A 20,741-nucleotide genomic window follows, 5' to 3' on the forward strand; every position below is an offset into this window, starting at 1 on the left:
CAAGGCTAGGCTAAAGGGTGAGTGGGAAGGAAGAAAGGCAAGGGGGGCACCCCTCCCTTTTCTTTCTTAAAAAGACACTCCCCTCAGTGCTTGCAAAAACGCCGAGTCTTTTCCTCCCTTCAAGCCACCCCTCCCTTTTCTTTCTTAAAAAGACACTCCCCTCAGTGCTTGCAAAAACGCCGAGTCTTTTCCTCCCTTCAAGCCACCCCTCCCTTTTCTTTCTTAAAAAGACACCCCCCTCAGTGCTTGCAAAAACGCCGAGTCTTTTCCTCCCTTCAAGCCACCCCTCCCTTTTCTTTCTTAAAAAGACACTCCCCTCAGTGCTTGCAAAAACGCCGAGTCTTTTCCTCCCTTCAAGCCACCCCTCCCTTTTCTTTCTTAAAAAGACACCCCCCTCAGTGCTTGCAAAAACGCCGAGTCTTTTCCTCCCTTCAAGCCACCCCTCCCTTTTCTTTCTTAAAAAGACACCCCCCTCAGTGCTTGCAAAAACGCCGAGTCTTTTCCTCCCTCTAAGCCACCCCTCCCTTTTCTTTCTTCAAAAAAGTGGAAAAAAAGAAACCCCTTCATCTTAGCAGCAGCGGCTTGGGTTCGTAAGGTGAAAATAGTTCGGAAGAAGAGGCAAAAAAATCTTAAACACCGGGTTCGTATCTTGAAATGTTCGTAAGACGAGGGGTTCGTATCTTGAGGTATCACTGTACACCAATTATTTAAATGACAGAGGCATGAATATTTATTAATTTGCTTTGCACTGGTTGTTGTAAATCTGCATACTCTTAAAGTAGTTCTTCCAAAACATTTAAGACACTTGTGAAAGACAACAATCTGCTCTCTATATGTCCTTCATCCTCACTTTAAGACTTGTAGACTTCAACTCCCAGAATTCCTCAGCTAGCTTTGCTGTTCTAAACAGCAAGCACTCCTAAAAAGGAAAAGCCATCTGATCGTTCAAACTACACCAATCAGCCTCAGTGGGAGGAAAGACAACTAAAATGATGATGCACTAGATACTACAGGAGAAAGCAGGGGGCAGAAGGGAGGGAAAACAGATCTGTGTGTAGCATTTGCTTGAAGTGTTAGCTACTTCTTCAGGAAATTTATATAAAGTTCACACTTGGCTGATTTCACAACCTGACATCAGAGCTTTTCTTGCTCTAAGAAATGGATATAGGAAGGACAGAAATCACCATCAATATTCTCATAACTGCAAAGACACAGAGGGAATAATATATCAGACTCTGCCCACTCTGAATTTGACAAATAAAAATATAGTAGTATTTACTGTAATGCAGGGATGGTACATGAATGCTTTATTATACTGGTCTCACAGATTATATCACAGATTATATATTGCTTTGCAGTATGTTATACCATAGATCTTTACTGCAATAAGTATGAGTGGTGTTGATTGCTTTGTACGTTTTGCTATATTTGAGAAGAGTCCTGAGAATACCATAAACATCCAAGAAAATAAACAAATGTATTATCAAACAAATCAACCCAGAGTTTACATTCAAAGCACAAAGGATTAAGCTAAAATTATCCTACTTCAGATATGTTAGGAAAAGAACTATTTCTAATACTGGGAAAGATGGAAGGCAGGGGAAGAAGAACAGTAACATGGATAGACTTAGTTACAGTTGCATGAGGGGTATTGTTAGACGACCTGAAAGACCAGGTTAGAACAGATTGTCATAGAGAAAATCTATCTATATGATCACTAAGATAGGACACCAATTTGATGGCACAAAAATCAAGTAGTGTTGTGCCATAGCTCTTCACTGCACTGAACGCGCTGAATGCACTGCACTGGATTGTTATATTGTTCAGGAACTGGACATCTTTCTAAAGTAATGTTTCAGCAGTTAGTATGCATAGTCTTCACGTATTTAATCATCTCCAGATATACAGTAGAGTCTTGGTTATCCGCCCTTCGATAATCTGACATTCTGGATTATCTGATATCGTGGCTGCTTGGAGGTGTGGCTGTAGGCATTTCCGTGCCCCCAGACACGCCCCCAAACATGGCAGCCACAATGGGGAAGCAGTCCCCAAGGACTGACTTCTCTCTGCAAAGCCTCAATTGGAAGAAAAGAGGGGTGGAGTTGGAGATGGTGGGGAGAAGGGAGAGCCTCTCCTCCATACATAACTCTCCTGCAGGCACTGGCTGCCAAGCCAGGACGAATGCATTATCTAACCAGCAAAGAAGGAAGGCCGCAGGGCCTCGAGTTGGGCTGGACTGGAGTGTCCTCCACCTGCACCACCCCCCTCCTCCAGTTAGTGCTCCAACTCGCCCTTTGCCCTTAAATAAAGCAGTGTGTGAAAGGAGCAGCTCCTCCTTTGCCTGGGCGGGAGGGGTCATTTTGGCATTGCTGCTGCTGTGGTCTCCTTGCGCCTCCTAAACGTGGTCTTATCCTCATACATGGGGTGGGGGAGGGGCTGAGGGTCCTGTGGCCGGGTTAACAGCGCTAAGAGCATGTGTCTCTTTGTTTAAGGGGTGAGGTTGCCGGATGAATGGGGAAGGGGTGGAAGCACAGGCACTTTTTTGACTTGCCTGGGGATAGGGGTTAACATATTACCCTGCGGTGGAGCTGCAGCTCTCCCATTCCGAGCCCTTTTGAATGTGATCACCAAGGATCTGCTTCGCCTACTCTAGTAGGTCCCATCCTCCTCCTGGAGATCGTCTCCCTGCCATAGGAAAGTATTGGCGTTTTTTTCTAGTACAGTTCCTCTCTTACCCACCAGCATTGGAAGTTACCTCCCGATTCATTTTGATGCCCTTGCCCTTTCCCCCCCACTTGGATTAAAACTAGTTCCCGAATTGGAGATCGCGCTGGATCTATTGGCCAGTTCCTCTTAAAACTGTGAGATCAATGTTCATCTTTCAACCGGTTGTCATTGCGTTGTTCTCTCTCTCCTTCTGTATGGGATAGCTTGAGGATATGTGGGATGCTGCGTGTTATTGCAGTGGGTAGGAAGGGCCTCTCAAATATTGTTAGTGTTGTGGTGCCTAGGTGGGCGGTTGGGCGAGCAAGTGAGATGGGAGGAGTGAAATGTTTGGGAGGGAAAGAGCACTGCTTTATCCCAGGACCTCTGAAGACCTCTTTATTTTTCTTCTGCCTTGATTTTGAGTCAGGTCAAGGCCGCATATAGTAGAGTCTCAATTATCTGACATTTTCGGCCATCAGACTATCAGCCCGCCCATTTATGTCAGATAATCAAGACTCTACTGTATTAAAAAGTAATAATTTGGCAACAAAAAAGCAATAATTTGGTTTTGAAGAGTTTGCAGTTCTGGAATTTGAAGTTGTTTATCTTGGTTTTAAAAATCCATTTTAACCACCTACTATATAAGGATTTAGGCCTCTTACCAGATACTGAAGCCGCTGACGCTCTGTTTCTGGTGTGAATTCTGAAGACATTAGAATGACATCTCCATTTCTAATTATTATGGCTCTGAAAAATCCAAACACATAGTAAGAGCGTGGAGAGCAGTTTCTAAAAAAGGATGGCTTTCTTTAAGAAATCAAAGTGTCGATTTGTTCTATATATCAAATCAAAAAATAAAAGATGCATATTTTCCTATGCCACAGTAAACGTATAGCACAACTCACACTGCTGAACAGCTCTCTGCAGGCTAGGAACTCATATGATGATTGAGGATCTTCAATTTCTGGCTCCACATGACTTATGCAAAAAGATTACTTATTCAGCAAGCACATGTCATTTCAGGGAAAAAAAAACATTTTACCAAAAATTAATGCAGGTTTAGGAGAAACAAAATGATCTTCAGACAAAAAAAATATCTAACTAGGTATCTGCTAAGAGAAATAATGAGTGTGTATTACTTAATAAGTAATGTTAAATCTGCCTTCAATTGTTTTAACTACAGTAATTGAAATATCATCAGTAGAGCAATTGGAGGGACATGATTTGGAGAAAGGCTGGCACACTTACCTCTGGGACATTGGTAATAAAATACAGAAATTCTTGAACAGACATTTAATTAGAAACTCTTTAATAAAACATGGAAAGAAATTAGATTAAAACATTATTTAAAAATTCCAAATTGGCTGTCAACTATGGAGTCTTTAATTTATCCACATACATAGAAACATAGAACTCTGACGGCAGAAAAAGACCTCATGGTCCATCTAGTCTGCCCTTATACTATTTTCTGTATTTTATCTTAGGATGGATATATGTTTATCCCAGGCATGTTTAAATTCAGTTACTGTGGATTTATCTACCACGTCTGCTGGAAGTTTGTTCCAAGGATCTACTACTCTTACATACAGTAAAATAATATTTTCTCACATTGCTTTTGATCTTTCCCCCAACTAACTTCAGATTGTGTCCCCTTGTTCTTGTGTTCACTTTCCTATTAAAAACACTTCCCTCCTGGACCTTATTTAACCCTTTAACATATTTAAATGTTTTGATCATGTCCCCCCTTTTCCTTCTGTCCTCCAGACTATACAGGTTGAGTTCATTAAGTCTTTCTTGATACGTTTTATGCTTAAGACCTTCCACCATTCTTGTAGCCCGTCTTTGGACCCGTTCAATTTTGTCAATATCTTTTTGTAGGTGAAGGTCTCCAGAACTGAACACAGTACTCCAAATGTGGTCTCACCAGCACTCTATATAGCGGGATCATAATCTCCCTCTTCCTGCTTGTTATACCTCTAGCTATGCAGCCAAGCATCCTACTTGCTTTCCCTACTGCCTGACTGCACTGTTCACCCATTTTGAGACTGTCAGAAATCACTACCCCTAAATCCTTTTCTTCTGAAGGTTTTGCTAACACAGAACTGCCAATACAATACTCAGATTGAGGATTCCTTTTCCCCAAGTGCATTATTTTACATTTGGAAACATTAAACTGCAGTTTCCATTGCTTTGACCATTTATCTAGTAAAGCTAAATCATTTACCATATTACAGACCCCTCCAGAAATATCAACCCTATTGCACACTTTAGAGTCATCGGCAAATAGGCAAACCTTCCCTACCAAACCTTCCCCTATGTCACTCACAAACATATTAAAAAGAATAGGACCCAGAACAGACCCTTGTGGCACACCTTTTGTAACCTGTCTCTGCTCAGAATACTCGCCATTAACAATAACTCTCTGATGTCTACGCTTCAGCCAGCTGCAAATCCATTGAACTATCCAGGGATTAAGTCCAATCTTCACTAATTTATCTATCAGCTCTTTATGTGGAACCGTATCAAAGTCTTTGCTGAAGTCCAGGTAGGCAATATCCACGGCACCACCTTGTTCCAACACCTTTGTGACATAGTCAAATAAATCAATGAGATTAGTCTGACATGATTTGCCTTCAGTAAAGCCATGCTGATTTGGGTCCAATAAGTTATTGTTTTTTAGGTGCTGATTTATCCTCTTTTTGAGTAGAGTCTCCATCATTTTAACTACAACTGATGTCAAGCTAACTAGCCTGTAGTTACCAGCTTCTTCTCTACTGCCCTTTTGTGGATGGGCACAACACTGGCCATTCTCCAATCCTCCAATCCTTATTTTGTAAGGTGTCTTTTGAGAAAACTGAACAGAAGTAGCTATTGAAATGGTCAGCGATCTCCTTATTCCCATTAATGTATGTATTATTCCTGGTACTAAGCTTCGTGATGCCGCAGTTTTTCTTCTTCCTATCACTAATATATCTGAAGAAGGTTTTATCCCCTTTCTTTACAGATTTGGCAATTTCTTCCTCTTTTGAGGCTTTAGCAGCATATATTATCTGTTTCGCCTCCTTCTGTCTCATTTTATACACCTCTCTATCAGCTATACTTCCAGACTCTTTATACCTCCTATAGGCAGCCTTTTTTTCATTGACTATAGTATAGCCCTTACATCATTGCTAAACCATAGCGGTTTCTTCTTCCTTTTACCTTTAGTTATTTGTCTTACATATAGTCCAGTGGCTTTTAAGATGGCCTTTTTAAATACAGTCCACTGGGTGCTAGCTCCTGCCATTTTATCCCTCCCCTTTAATTCATTATTTAAATATTCCCCCATTGCATTAAAATTTGTTTTTCTGAAATCCAATACTTTGGTTGCAGTATAGGATTGCTCACAATCAGTTTTTACATCAAACCACAAACATAGATGGTCACTGCAACCTAAATTTTCTCCCACCATGACCTCTGAAACCCAATTCCCATTCGTAAAAACTAAATCTAGAATATTCTCCCCTCTAGTTGGTGTCTTAACCAGATGTGCCAGAGCTGTTCTTGTAAAGGCCTCTACTATATTCTTACTTTTGCATGTAAGAGCACTGAGGATATTCCAGTCAACATCAGGCATGTTGAAATCACTCATAACTACAATATCTCCCTTCACTGCCATTTGGGTAATTTCATCCACCATCTTGTTGTCATATTCCTCAGATTGCCCTGGAGGCATATAGATCACCCCAATTCTAATGGCAAAACATTCTTTATTTTGCATGCAAATCCAGAGAGTCTCCAGATCTTTACATGTATTTTGAATTAGTGTTGTTTTTAGACTTTCTTTAACATAAATGGCTATTCCACCTCCCCTTCTCTCTATTCTATCCTTCCTATACAGTGTATATCCTGGTATAGATATTTCCCATTCATTAGAATCCTTAAACCATGTCTCGGTTATGGCAACCAGATCCAAATTATCTCTAGATATTATGGCCATTAACTCACAGAGCTTGTTGCTCAAGCTTCAAGCATTCGTGCACATTACCCAAAGAACATTATTTTCATTATTAGTTTACCCCTTATCATCAACAACTACATCTATTTTATTTGCAGCTCCCTTTTCATAAGCTTCCAGAAACTGATTTATCCTCATTGGTCCGGGACAGAAATCATCCACCTCAGTTACATCTCTGTCCCCTTTACCTAGTTTAAATGTCTGTCCAAAAAAGTTCTGAATTCCTCACCGAGCACCTGGGTACCTCTGTATGATGGATGCAAACCATCCCCCTTAAACAACTCCCTGTTAGACCACCTACTGACATCATGACTCACATAGCCAAAACCGTGGCAATTGAAATAACTAAAACAGTTAAGTATAAAGAGATTCTAGACCCATCTGGTAAATGAAAAAGCAGAGAAGAATTGGCAACACAAAATATAAATACAGATTGGTGCATTTATTTACATATTCAAGCGATATAAAAAGGACTCAGAAGAGAATGATATTGACAGCCAAACCCAACCGTTAGACAAATTATTAATAGGCCCAGAGGAGAAAATAATATCATAAGGGGTCAGGCCTCTGCCCCCTGCTGTTTAATATCTACATGAAACCACTGGGTGAAATCATCCAAGTGCACGGGGCGAGTTACCACCAGTATGCTGATGATACTCAGCTATACATCTCCACCCCGTCTCCACTCAGTGAAGCAGTGGAAGTAATGTGCCGGTGTCTGGAGGCTCTCAGGGTCTGGATGGGTACCTCTCAAGGACACGTCCATCTGCCCATCCATCACCCTGGGGGGGAGGAAATTTTTGACCCCTCAGAGAGCGTCTGCAACTTGGTCATCCTCCTCGACCCACAGCTGACATTAGAAGATCATCTCTTGGCTGTGGCGAGGGGGGAATTTGCCCTGGTTCACCTGGTGCACCAGTTGCAGCCCTACCTAGATAGGGAGCCTCTGCTCACAGTCACTCATGCCCTTATCACCTCGAGGTTCGACTACTGCAATGCTCTCTACATGGGGCTACCTTTGAAAAGCATTCGGAAACTACAAATTGTGCAAAATGCAGCCATGCGAGTAGTCACTTGCCCAGATATTCGCATATTTTTCCAACACGCCATGGTCTGCATTGGTTGCCAATTGGTTTCTGGACCCAATTCAAAGTGTTGGTTATAACCTATAAAGTCCTACATAGCATGGGACCAGAATACCTCTGAGAACGCTTTCTGCCGCATGAATCCCAGTGACTGGTCAGGTCCCACAGAGTTGGCCTCCTCCAGGTTCCATCAACCAGACAATGCCATTTGGAGGCATCTAGGGGGAGAGCCTTGTCTGTGGGGGGCCCGGCCTTCTGAAATCAGCTCCCCCAGAGATTCATACTGCCCCCACCCTCCTTGCCTTTCATAAGAGTTTGAGGACTCACTTATGTCGCCAGGCCTGGTGCCATTAGATTTTTGCCCCCTGCCCAATGAATGTGTTGAGAGAATGTGGAGTGAATGGAATGATTGCTTTTTGGTTTTTTTAATGGTTTGGGGGGGGGGGTTTCTAGATTTTTAATTAGTTAATTGGATTACATTATGTATTGTATATTTATATGTTGTGAGCTGCCCCGAGTCCTCGGAGAGGCGGCATAGAAATCAAATAAATAAATAAACAAACAAATAAATAAATAAATAATAAATAAATATTTGATAGAGTATGAAAAACATGGATAGTCAAAGGTTCAATGATTGCTTGGGAGAAAAACTTTGACTGTAATATATACCTGGCAAAGTGGGAACAAATTGGACGAGAAATATGAAACTGAATATTAACAACTTATAAAGAAAACCCATATAAAATACTATATCGATGGCATTTACCACCAAAAAGATTGCCTAAAATATATCAAAATAGTAATTCGGCATGTTGGAAGTGTAAAGAAAAGCAGGGCACCTTCTTCCACCTATGGTGGCTATGTCCCAAAGCGAAAAGGTACTGGAGGAAATTGAGAAAATGGTTACAAGAAATAACAGGTATATAACACGCCAGAATTTTTTTTATTAGGCATTATTAGAGGATCTTATGTTAAAAATGTAAAATATCTAATACTAAACATTGTAACATCTGCAAGAATTGCATACACGCAAAAATGGAAGAACCCACAGATACCTGATAATAAGGAAATAATCAAAAAATATATTAATGCGCAGAAATGGACAGACTAACTATGGAGTTAAATGATCAAAAAGACTGATTATTATTCAATCTGGACAAAGTGGTACACATGGACACAAAAAAGAATGCAAATCCACAATAAGAGATGGGATATTATAAAGAATCATATGTACAAAGGTATAATTATAGAAAATATTGACATAAATATATAGATGTTGACCCACCTGTAAGCATTAAACTGTAAATATCCAAAGGGAAAAAAATCAATAAATATATATATAAAAAAGAAAAACTCATATGTCTCTGAAATAAAAAAGCTACCTCCAAAAAGAAAGCCTAATTTTGTCTTTTGGGTTCTCCTTCAATTGAATCTAGATTTTAACTCCAACTTTTAACCATTGTTGGCTTAACTTTCCAAAATAATAATTATTTCTTGTGTCTCTTAATTTTAGGCCTATTGCTTCCTTCCCCTCCTTAATTTATTTATTATTTTTATTTATTTATTAGATTTGTATGCCTCCCCTCTCCGTAGACTCGGGGCGGCTCACAACAGTGATAAAGAACAATATGTATTGACAAATCTAATAATTTAAAATCTAAAATAGCAATTGTACATTTAAAAAAATCTAAAAACAAGGAACCCCAATATAAAAAACATACATAGTTATATCATGCACTAAAACTACATAGGCGGGGGAGATGTCTCAGTTCCCCCACGCTTGACAACAGAGGTGGGTTTTGAGGAGTTTACGAAAGGCAAGGAGGGTAGGGGCAGTTCTAATCTTTGGAGGGAGCTGATTCCAGAAGGTCGGAGCCGCCACAGAGAAGGCTCTTCCCTTGGGTTATTGTTTAGTCGACGGGACCCGGAGAAGGCCAACTCTGTGGGACCTGACCGGTCGCTGGGATTTGTGCGGTAGAAGGCGGTCTCGCAGGTATCCTGGTACGGTGCCATGAAGGGCTTTATAGGTCATAACCAACACTTTGAATTGTGACCGGAAACTGATCGGCAACCAGTGCAGACTGCGGAGTGTTGGAGTAACATGGGCATATTTGGAAAAGCCCATGATTGCTCTCGCAGCTGCGTCCTGCATGATCTGAAGTTTCCGAACATTCTTCAAAGGTAGCCCCATGTAGAGAGCGTTACAGTAGTCGAGCCTCGAGGTGATGAGGGCATGAGTGACTGTGAGCAACGACTCCTGGTCCAGATAGGGCCACAACTGGTGCACCAGGTGAACCTGGGCAAACGCCCCCCTCGCCACAGCTGAAAGATGTTTCTCTAATGTGAGCTGTGGATCGAGGAGGCCGCCCAAGTTACGGACCCTCTCTGGGGGGGCCAATAATCCCCCCCCCGGGTGATGGACGGACAGATGGAATTGTACTTGGGAGGCAAAACCCACAGCCACTCCGTCTTATCAGGGATGAGTTTGAGTCTGTTGACACCCATCCAGGCCCCAACAGCCTCCAGACACCGGCACATCACTTCCACTGCTTCGTTGACTGGACATGGGGTGGAGATGTAAAGCTGGGTATCATCAGCGTACTGATGATACCTCACCCCATGCCCTTGGATGATCTCACCCAGTGGTTTCATGTAGATATTAAATAGCAGGGGGGAGAGGACCGACCCCTGAGGCACCCCACAAGGGAGAGACATCAGGGTCGACCTCTGACCCCCCACTAACACCGACTGCAACCGACCGGAGAGGTAGGAGGAGAACCACTGGAGAACAGTGCCTCCCACTTCCAACCCCTCCAGGTATTGGAGGGCCCACCAGAGATCATCCATCAACGTGACCAAAGCAGTTTCCGTGCTGTAACCAGGTCTGAAACCCGACTGCTGAGGACCTAGATAATCGGCTTCTTCCAAGGACCGCTGGAGCGCCACCACCTTCTCGACAACCTTCCCCATAAAGGGAAGGTTGGAGACTGGACAATAGTTATTAATTATGGCTGGGTCCAGAGAAGGCTTCTTGAGGAGGGGGCGCACAAGTGCCTCCTTATAAGGAGCCGGAAAGGACCCCCTCCCCAAGGAGGTGTTGACAATCTCCTGGATCCAGCTCCATGTCACCTCCCTGCTGGCCGAAACCAGCCAGGAGGGACACGGATCCAGTAAACAGGTGGCGGAACTCACATCTCCAATGGCCTTGTCCACTTCATCAGGTGTCACCAGATCAAACTCTTCCCAGACAGATGGACAAGTACGGGCCCCACTCACCTCAACTGACTCATTGTCAGTCGACTCTGCAATCAAATCGGAGTCGAGGTCCGCCCGGATCCGAGCGATTTTATCAGCGAAAAATGTGTTAAAGTCCTCGGCATTACTCTGTAAGAGCTCCCCAACTCCCCCCTGATTAAGAAGGGAGCGGGTCACCCTAAACAGAGCGGCCGGGCGAGATTCCGCTGATGCAATCAAGGCGGCATGGTACGCACATCTTGCCGCCTTGAGCGCCACTTTCTAAGTCTTAATATAAGCTCTTACAAGTGTTCGATTGGATTCAGACTTACTCTTCCTCCATCGCTTCTCTAGACGTCTCTTCTGGCGTTTCAAGTCCCGGAGCTCCTCGTTGAACCATGGAGCTCTACCGGGTCTAGTGCCGCAGAGAGGTTGCAACGGCGTAATCCGGTCAAGAACCTCTGCTGCAGCCTTGTTCCAGGCCTCAGCAAGAGACTCAGCCGAACTGTGGACGAGTGTATCTGGAATAACCCCAAGCGCCCTCTGAAAGCCCTCTGGGTCCATCAGGTGTCTGGGGCAGAACATCCTAATTGGTTCCGCCTCCCTGTGGGGAAGGATTGGAGCCAGGAAGTTAAGCCGCAGTAGAAAATGGTCTGACCATGACAAAGGCAACACTTCTAAGCCCCTTAGTCTCAGATCATTACTCAATTGCCCAGAGAGGAATACCATGTCGGGTGCGTGCCCTCCCTCGTGAGTCGGACCCTGTACTACTTGAGTCAGGTCCATGGCTGCCATGGTGGCCATGAACTCCTGTGCTACTCCAGATGTTTCACCGAGCGACGGCAGGTTGAGGTCCCCCAAGACAATGTCCGGGAAACCCCACCGCCAGCCCGGCTACCTCCTCGAGCAGCACAGGCAGGGCTGTTGACCCACAGCTGGGAGGCAGGTACATGAATAACAAGCCCACCTAAACCCCTAAGTCCAACTTCATGAGGAGGGACTCGCATCCCGCAATCTCCGGAGCAACGAGTCTACGCAGGCAAAGGCTCTCCCTGGCTATAATACCCTGTTTCCCCGATAGTAAGACACCCCCGATTGTAAGACGTATCGGGGGTTTCAGGGGGGTCGGCTAATATAAGCCGTACCCTGAAAGTAAGACATATGTCTTACTTTCGAGGAAACATGGGGGTATTGCCGGGGGGGAGCCCGATGATGTCGCTTCCAAGCTCCCCCCGCGCCCCTCGCCTTCACCTCGCCGCGGCGCCACCGCCTCTTCCCCGGCTTGGCAAAGCAAAGGACGGCGCTGGTCCGAAGCGAGCCGAGCGGGCGGCGGCTTGCAGCGAAGGCGCTCGTCCCAGCAACCGAGTCCTGCCGAGGCTCGGCTGCAAGCGGCCAGCGAGGCTGATCGGCTCCGAGGCGAGCGGCCGGAGCTGCGCCCTCCTTCGCCCACCTCCTTTCCGGCAGGCAGGTGGGGCTGCCCAACTGCGCAGAGCGGCTCCTCCCCTCCAGACACACGCTTCCACGACACGCGTCTGCGGCTCCACGCGTGCATGCCGCTTGGAGCCCTGAGGTTGAACTTGGAAAAGGGCTCACGAGGCTCCTGTCCCGCGGCTGCCCTTCTGGACTCTGGGGAGATGCCTTCGGGAACGCGACCCTTTCAATTTTTTTCCAATGTAAGACATACCCCGAAAGTAAGACGTAGTGGGGCTTTTGGGGGTAAAAAGAAAGTAAGACACTGTCTTACTTTTGGGGAAACACGGTAGGCACTCCTCCCCGCCTTCCCTGGGGTCGGGGCTGATGCCATATCCGAAACCTGGCTGGGCAAATTTCAGAGAGAGAAATCCTCCCTTCGGGCCCAGCCAGGTTTCGATCACACAAGCCAAGTCGGCCTCCTCATCCAGAATCAGATCCCGGATGAGGAGAGCTTTGTTAACTACCAATCTGGCATTGAGCAGCAGCAGCTTGAGCCTAGGGCCCAGATTGCACTCGTCACCAGGGCTCCGGTTTGAGCTCACGGGACCGGAACAAGGGATCGCTCTTAAGCAGCGATCTCTTTTTCCTCCAGAATGGCTAGCCCCGTGGCTCCCGCCATATCTACCTCTCCCCAGCAAGACCGAAATATTCTGGCCCTCTGTCACCCCAGAGAAAGGTATCCCCACCCCTCCTGTCCCTCTACCGCCAGGTAGGCTAAATTCTGCATTCATACTGACCCTATTATTCCCATACATACCATCCCACTCACCCCACTCATTCATATTATAAAAATTACAATTACCATTTACCCCATCCATACCCCACCCATCCCACAAGTTAATCCCATCATTCATTCCATTCACTTCATATATACCTTCCATCTGATCCCAAATATCCATCATTAAAATTACCCCCCAATAGATTAGTTAAAAGATACATAAAAATTAAAAAATTAATTAATTAATTAATTAATTTTAAAAAGGTTAACCGGTCAGTTATAAATTAATCTGAGACAATAATATAAATTAGAATCAATTAATATAAAATCAGTTCTTGAATGAATAAATAGTTCAAAATTCATCAGTCAATCAGTCAATCCAGGTCAGGGTGATAATAATGTCTTTAGTAAATCCTTCTTTAAGACTGCTGTGTTATAAAGTAATCCACTAAGGGCGCAGTATCTTCAATGCAGGGGATCCTGGAAGGTAAGGAGTGAGGGTGGCTGGAGGATTAAATAGCAGGGGATCCTGGAAGGTAAGGAGTGAGGGTGGCTGGAGGAATAAATGATAGGGGATCCTGGAAGGTAAGGAGTGAGGGTGGCTGGAGGAATAAATGACGGGGGATCCTGGAACGTAAGGAATGAGGTGGCTGGAGGAATAAATGACAGGGGATCCTGGAACGTAAGGAGTGAGGGTGGCTGGAGGAATAATAGCAGGGGATCCTGGAACGTAAGGAGTGAGGTTATGACAGGGGATGCTGGAACCTATTCCTCCAGCCACCCTTTGACTGCACAGACTGGAATATTTTTAAAGACACCTCTGCAGACCTAGATGAACTCACAGATACTGTAACATCATATGTCAGCTTCTGTGAAGACCTATGAGTACCAACCAGGAACTTGCAAATATATAGTAACAATAAACCTTGGTTCACAGCCAAACTCAAGCAGTTACGTTATTCCAAAGAGGAAGCCTACAGAAAAGGTGATAGAATGCTGTACAATCAGGCCAGAAATATACAAGGGAGATCAGAGCAGCAAAAAGGAACTACTCTGAAAAGCTAAAGAATCAGTTCTCAACAAATGAACCAGCAAACATGTGGAAAACTCTCAAAAACATCACCGGCTACAGCAAACCACCTTCCCAAGCTGAAGGAGATCAGCAATTAGCAGATGACCTGAATGTGTTCTACTGCAGGTTTCAAAAGAAACCACAACCACTTATCTACAAAAACCTCCATCCCAGACACACCAACAACAGCCAAATCTTCTACAACTGAACCCATCCCATTGGGTTTACAACACCTAGTGATCACAGAAAAGGAAGTGAAAGATCTATTTCACAGACAGAAGCCTGGAAAAGCACCAGGCCCAGACAAGATAACTCCTGCTTGCTAAAAAGTCTGTGCTGACCAATTGGTCCCCATCTTCACCCAAATCTTCAACAAATCACTAGAGTTGTGCTATGTTCCTTCCTGCTTCAAACGCTCTACTATCATCCCAGTGAATGTTCTCTATCATTTTTTTTCAGTGTGGGCGGAAAAGTATAATGTCTGAGTGGCACATTTTCACGCCTGGCCGTGGATCGGTTAGAAACAAAAGGGGGTCATGTGACAAAGGACTAACAAAGTCCTTCCTTCCTAGAAGAAAGAATAGAAAGAATAAAATGGAAAAGGGGATTAAAAGGGGATACAAAAAAAGAAAAAAGAAAAAGGTTCAGTTCAAAGTTCTGCTCAGATTAAAGAAATTGGAGTTTGAGAAGGGTTGATTAAGCTTGGAGTATTGTTTTGTTTGCTCTTTTAAAATTATTTTTTCTGTTTAAATATATGAATTTAGGAATTGCTGATCTGTTTTAATAAATTTAGAAGTATTGATTATAATAAGATATGTAGTAGGTGATACTGATTTGGATTAATGCATAAATGGAATTGAATTTAGAATTGCTGGGGAGATTAATGATATTAATGATTTTTACTTGATTGAAAATAGAGAATATTTAGAATTTTTTTCCTTTTTTTTCTTTTCTCAAATTGAAATTTAAGATTAATAATTAAGTAAGAAATGTAGATAAGTATTAATTGGCTAAATGTTAGATGGGCTGAAATAATTTTTAAATTTTGGATTAGGTAAATGTACTATTTAGAGGGGGGAGAAGTCTGAAATTTGTATGTTTATGTTTCGTTTTTAATTTTCCTTTTGTTAACATCTGATTGGCTATACAAGGTTTTCTTGGTTTATAGACAAATGTATAAAGAAAGAAGGAACCACTTTAGCATAATGGTTAATAAGTTAGAAATATAATTGGTGTTGTACTTTTTGAAGGAACATTAAGGAGGGAATTTAATTAAAAGAAAATGTATGTAACTGGATGACAAAATTAGAAAAAAAAACTTTTGCAACTTTTTTGATGATTGATATTAGTTACTAACAAAATACCGCATTTTATTCATGGAAAATTAGATGATACACTGTATTATTTGAATGTATGTCAGGAGAAAAATTTAAAAAAATTTACTCCCCCCAAAAAAGTCCTTCATTCCTGCATACCTCCCACGTGCCTTTACAATTTATGTATGGTATGTTTGTACGTATGTCTGCTTAATAATGGGTTTTTAAAAATATTTTAAATTGTAAATTATTAGATTTGTTATGAACTGTTTTATTGTGTTGTGAGCCGCCCCGAGTCTACGGAGAGGGGCGGCATGCAAATCTAATAAATAGATAGATAGATAGATAGATAGATAGATAGATAGATAGATAGATAGATAGATAGATAGATAAAATTAAAATAAATAAAATAAATAAAATAAATAAAATAAATAAATAAATACCAAGCAAATAGATTGACAGATAATGCTGTTAATATGGCTCTACACTACATCCTTCAACATCTTGAACCTCCAATGATCTACGCTAGGGTCCTCTTTGTACACTTCCGTTCAGCATTCAATACCATCATACCGGACAATCTCTTAACCAAACTAAATCAGCTAGCGGTACCTGAACATACTTGTAAGTGGATCACAAGCTTTCTAACAAACAGGAAGCAGCAGGTGAAGCTAGGAAAAATCACATCAGATACATGTACAATTAGCACAGGTGCCCCCCAAGGCTGTGTACTCTTACCACTTCTATTCTCTCTATACACTAATGACTGCATCTTAAATGATCCATCTGTTAAACTACTGAAGTTTGCAGACGATACAACAGTGATTGGACTCATTCGAGACAATGATGAATCCGCATACAGACAGGAGGTTGAACAACTATCCTTGTGGTGTGACCAGAACAATCTAGAACTGAACACCCTCAAAACCGTAGAAATGGTGGTAGACTTCAGGAGAAACCCTTCCACCTGACAAGACGGAGTGGCTGTGGGTCTTGCCTCCCAAGGACAATTCCATCTGTCCGTCCCTTACCCGTGGGGGGATTATTAACCCCCTCAGAGAGGGTCCGCAACTTGGGCGTCCTCCTCGATCCACAGCTAACATTAGAGCACCATCTTTCAGCTGTGGCGAGGGGGGCATTTGCCCAGGTCTGCCTGGTGCACCAGTTGTGGCCTTATTTCGACCAGGAGTCACTGCTCACAGTCAATCATGCCCTCATCACCTCAAGGCTCGACTACTGTAACGCTCTCTACATGGGGCTACCTTTGAAAAGTGTTCTGAAACTTCAGATCGTGCAGAATGCAGCCGCGAGAGCTATCATGGGGCTTCCAAGATCTGCCCACGTTTCGCCAACACTCCGCGGCCTGCACTGGCTGCAGATCAGTTTCCTGTCAGAATTCAAAGTGCTGGTAATGACCTATAAAGCCCTACATGGCATCGGCCCAGAATACCTCTGGGATCGCCTTCTGCCGCACGAATCCCAGCAGCCAATCAGGTCCCACAGAGTTGGCCTTCTCCGGGTCCCGTCGACTAAACAGTGCTGTTTGGCAGGACCCAGGGGAAGAGCCTTCTCTGTGGTGGCCCCGGCCCTCTGGAATCAACTCCCCCTGGAGATTCGAACTGCCCCTACTCTTCCCGCCTTCCGCAAGATGTTGAAGACCTATCTATGTCATCAGGCATGGGGGAAATAACTATTTTGTCCCCCCAGCACCACCTTTTTCTGACTGTAATATATGAGAATGGTATGATTGTGTAGTAATGATCGTTTTTTAATATTTAGGGGTTTTAAATTGCTTTTAACTTATATTGCATTTGTACTTTGTATATTGTATTGCTGTTGTTGTGAGCCGCCCCGAGTCTTCGGAGGGGGACGGCATACAAATCTAATAAAACTAAACTAAACTAAGCAATACGAGACAACACAGTATCAACAGTAGAGACCTTCAAATTTCTAGGTTCTATCATATCTCAAGACCTAAAATGATCACCTAATATCAAAAACATCAAAAAAGCACAACAAAGAATGTTCTTTCTGCGCCAGCTCAGGAAGCTGAAACTGCCCAAGGAGCTGCTGATACAGTTCTACAGAGGAATCATTGAGTCTGTCATCTGCACCTCTATAAGTGTCTGGTTTAGTGGTGCAACCCAACAGGACTGACACAGACTTCAGAGGATAATCAGAACTGCAGAAAAAACAATTGCTGCCAATCTGCCTTCCACTAAGGACCTGTACACTGCACGAGTCAAAAAGAGGGCGGGGAAAATATTTACTGACCCCTCGCATCCTGGACACAGTTTCAACTCCTACCCTCAAAACGTCACTACAGAGCACTGCACACCAAGACAACTAGACACAAGAACAGTTTTTTCCCGAACGCCATCACTCTACTAAACAAATAATTCCTTCAACACTGTCAGACTTTTTACTAAATCTGCACTTCTATTTCTACTAGTTTTTCTCATCATTCCTATCATCCTTTTCCTCCCACTTAGGACTGTATGACTGTAACTTCTTGCTTGTATCCTAAGACTTTTATTAATATTAATTGTTTCTTCATTGCTTAAGTGTTGTACCACACGATTCTTGACAAATGTATCTTTTTCTTTTATGTACACTGAGAGCATATGCACCAAGACAAATTCCTTGTGTGTCCAATCACACTTGGCCAATAAAATTCTATTCTATTCTATTCTATATGTATTTTCTCCATCCCTGAGAGAAAATAGAAAAGTTTGGTAATTTATTTTTGTAAAAGGAACATGAGTACAACCATATTTAGTTTCATAATCAAAAATATATTTTACACCCAAATGACCTTCTCAGTATAATTATATAAGCATTCATGCAAAACTTGTATCCAAAATATGCCATTCTAATTTAATTACACTTTGGGAAAAACAGGATATAGAACCAGGGCTAGGGGATTTCTTCCTGCAGAAATTCCTTTAAGAGGAAAATACACATTAAAGATATATGTCATGGCTAGTGTCATGATGGAGCGGATGGTTCCAGAACACAGAGAAAGAAACCTGATTTTGTGTTGTATAAAAATGGATATCTGAAGTTGCAAATTGCCTTCCTCAGGTTTGGATTTTTGACCTGAGTTGGCCCCCCTTGATCAACGAGTGAAAGTTGTATCTGTTCATTTGCGTCCTGTGGAATTATTTTTCTTTTCTCACAATCCCCATTTCTTTAGGTTCTTTTTTTCCCCTTTTACTTTCATATCTATATCTACTCTTTCCCCCAACTTTTTTTCTCCTTCTTATGTGTGTTATTTGGTCATTATTAATCTCTGTGTAATTATCAACCCATTCATTTTTATGTCTTTTTCTCTTTTCTTGTTATAGCTATCAGTGTAATCATAATTATAAAAGTAACAATTGTAATAATATTCATGGCAATTTTCAATATATTAATCACCATAGTCATTAATCTTCATTTCCAGTATTCTTTTCCGCTTCATCAGTGTTTTTATTAATCATCTCCTCCTCTACTGTCTCTTCCTCTACCTTTTGTCCGTATTGTAGTTCATTCTTAACCTCTCCCCAGCTTTGATTTGCTTTGATTCCCCAGCTTCTTCACCAGTCATCAAGTAGATCTTTAAAAAATCCAACCAGTTCAGCATAATTAATTTCCTCCATGTCTATGAGATCACAATTCTCCAATCCAAAAGTTCAACAAACTTCAGTTATAACAGAAATCCTACCTCCGCCAAGTCAAAAAGCTTTTCTGTGTACACCATCAGTCCTAAAGAATCACATACCTCCAATTCTTAAGATCACAAATCCGTCCATTTTAAAAGTCGTCCAGCTGCTAAACACAAGTGTATTCCACAGCCTTCCTGATTCTCCACCCAACAGATGGCATTCTGGGTTCAATCGTCTGACTCTTTTCCATTGTTTGAATCAAATTCTACTTTCCAAAATATTCTCAACTTATTATCTTCTCTATTTCTTGTATCTCCACCAGGTCATTTAAAGCAAAACCCCTCAGTCCTTAGGCAATAATTACAGTTCTTTTTAAGGTTTTTTACTCCATGGTCTCCATTTGCTAAGTAGCTGTTCCTTAATTTCCGGTCTCTTTCTTTTTCCCCTTTTAACTGTTAAAATACTTTTCTAATGTTTTCTCTAGGCAAAATCACTCACCAGCTTCTGCTTTCTTTACACTCTCTAATACTTCGCTTTAGGGTTTAGTGGTATAGTTTAGTGGCAGTTGACTCCAATCTTTCCATTTTAATCCTGTCATTTGTGGCCGCCGCAGCTAGGACCACACTTAACATCGTCTTCTGTTCGCTGCAAGCCAAGAGGACAGAACTGGGTCCCTGGGGGGTTTGCTGCCCCTCCCCAGCTTACCAACAGATGCCTCTATTTTTCTCTACCCCTACCGGGTGGTTCTGACCCAATTCTGGCCAAACTAGGTCTCCTGGTGGCATGGATATTTGGGTTCCCCAACAGAGCGCAGAGAACTCCATAGTGCCATGCTGTTGGCCACGCCCCTTCCCATTAAAATCCATTCATGAAGACATAAAAACTTACCTTTTGCAAATCAGGTGTGGAAAGAAAACAGAAATGGAGCTGGATCATAAAGAACACTTAGAATTTACAATGGTGGAAAAGGAAAATGAAGAAAAGGGAGATTAAACAGATGAAAAAGGGACCGAGAATAAAAATCAGATTAATGATTACACTGGGATTTACAGTAATAAGGAAAGAATAAGAGGGGATAATTAGTAACAGAAGAAGCAAGTAAAAATAAAGGGGGTAATAGGGAGAAGAGACTAGGAAGAATTGACAGTAGATTTACACAAAAAATAGACTTAAAAGGAAGGAAAGGAATTTGGAAAAAAAGAAGTCATTGGCATAAAAATAAATGAAAGAAAAAGAAAAGTTTAAGAGAAGGTGTTGGAAGGAGAAAACCTATAAAAATGGAATGCTGAGAGACCAAAAGAAAATGTATGAAAAGGGGAAGGTGAATAGAAAGGGGAAAAAATAGAATTATTTAACTTTTAGTCGTGTTAACATTGTTAGTTGTATATAAGTGTGTACAATTAATTAGCATAATTAATTTTAAAACGTAAAGTGTTTTTGCTATGTTAATTTTAAATTAGATGGTTTGAATTGAATTTTGATAGTGAAAAGGA

At 42.3% G+C, this 20,741-nt stretch overlaps 1 protein-coding gene across 2 annotated transcripts in view; it reads right to left on the minus strand.

Annotated features, from left to right (window-relative positions):
- PPM1H (protein phosphatase, Mg2+/Mn2+ dependent 1H) overlaps window positions 1–20,741 on the minus strand; it is a 206,473-nt gene that overhangs the window by 118,400 nt on the left and 67,332 nt on the right. For both annotated transcript variants that reach the window (XM_070755616.1, XM_070755617.1), the window contains one exon: window positions 3,369–3,453. In XM_070755616.1, the coding sequence (XP_070611717.1) occupies window positions 3,369–3,453 (85 nt within the window). The remainder of the gene's footprint in view (window positions 1–3,368; window positions 3,454–20,741) is intronic.

This window comes from Erythrolamprus reginae, chromosome 6, assembly GCF_031021105.1.
Source record: "Erythrolamprus reginae isolate rEryReg1 chromosome 6, rEryReg1.hap1, whole genome shotgun sequence".
NCBI classification, from domain to species: Eukaryota; Metazoa; Chordata; class Lepidosauria; order Squamata; family Dipsadidae; genus Erythrolamprus; species Erythrolamprus reginae.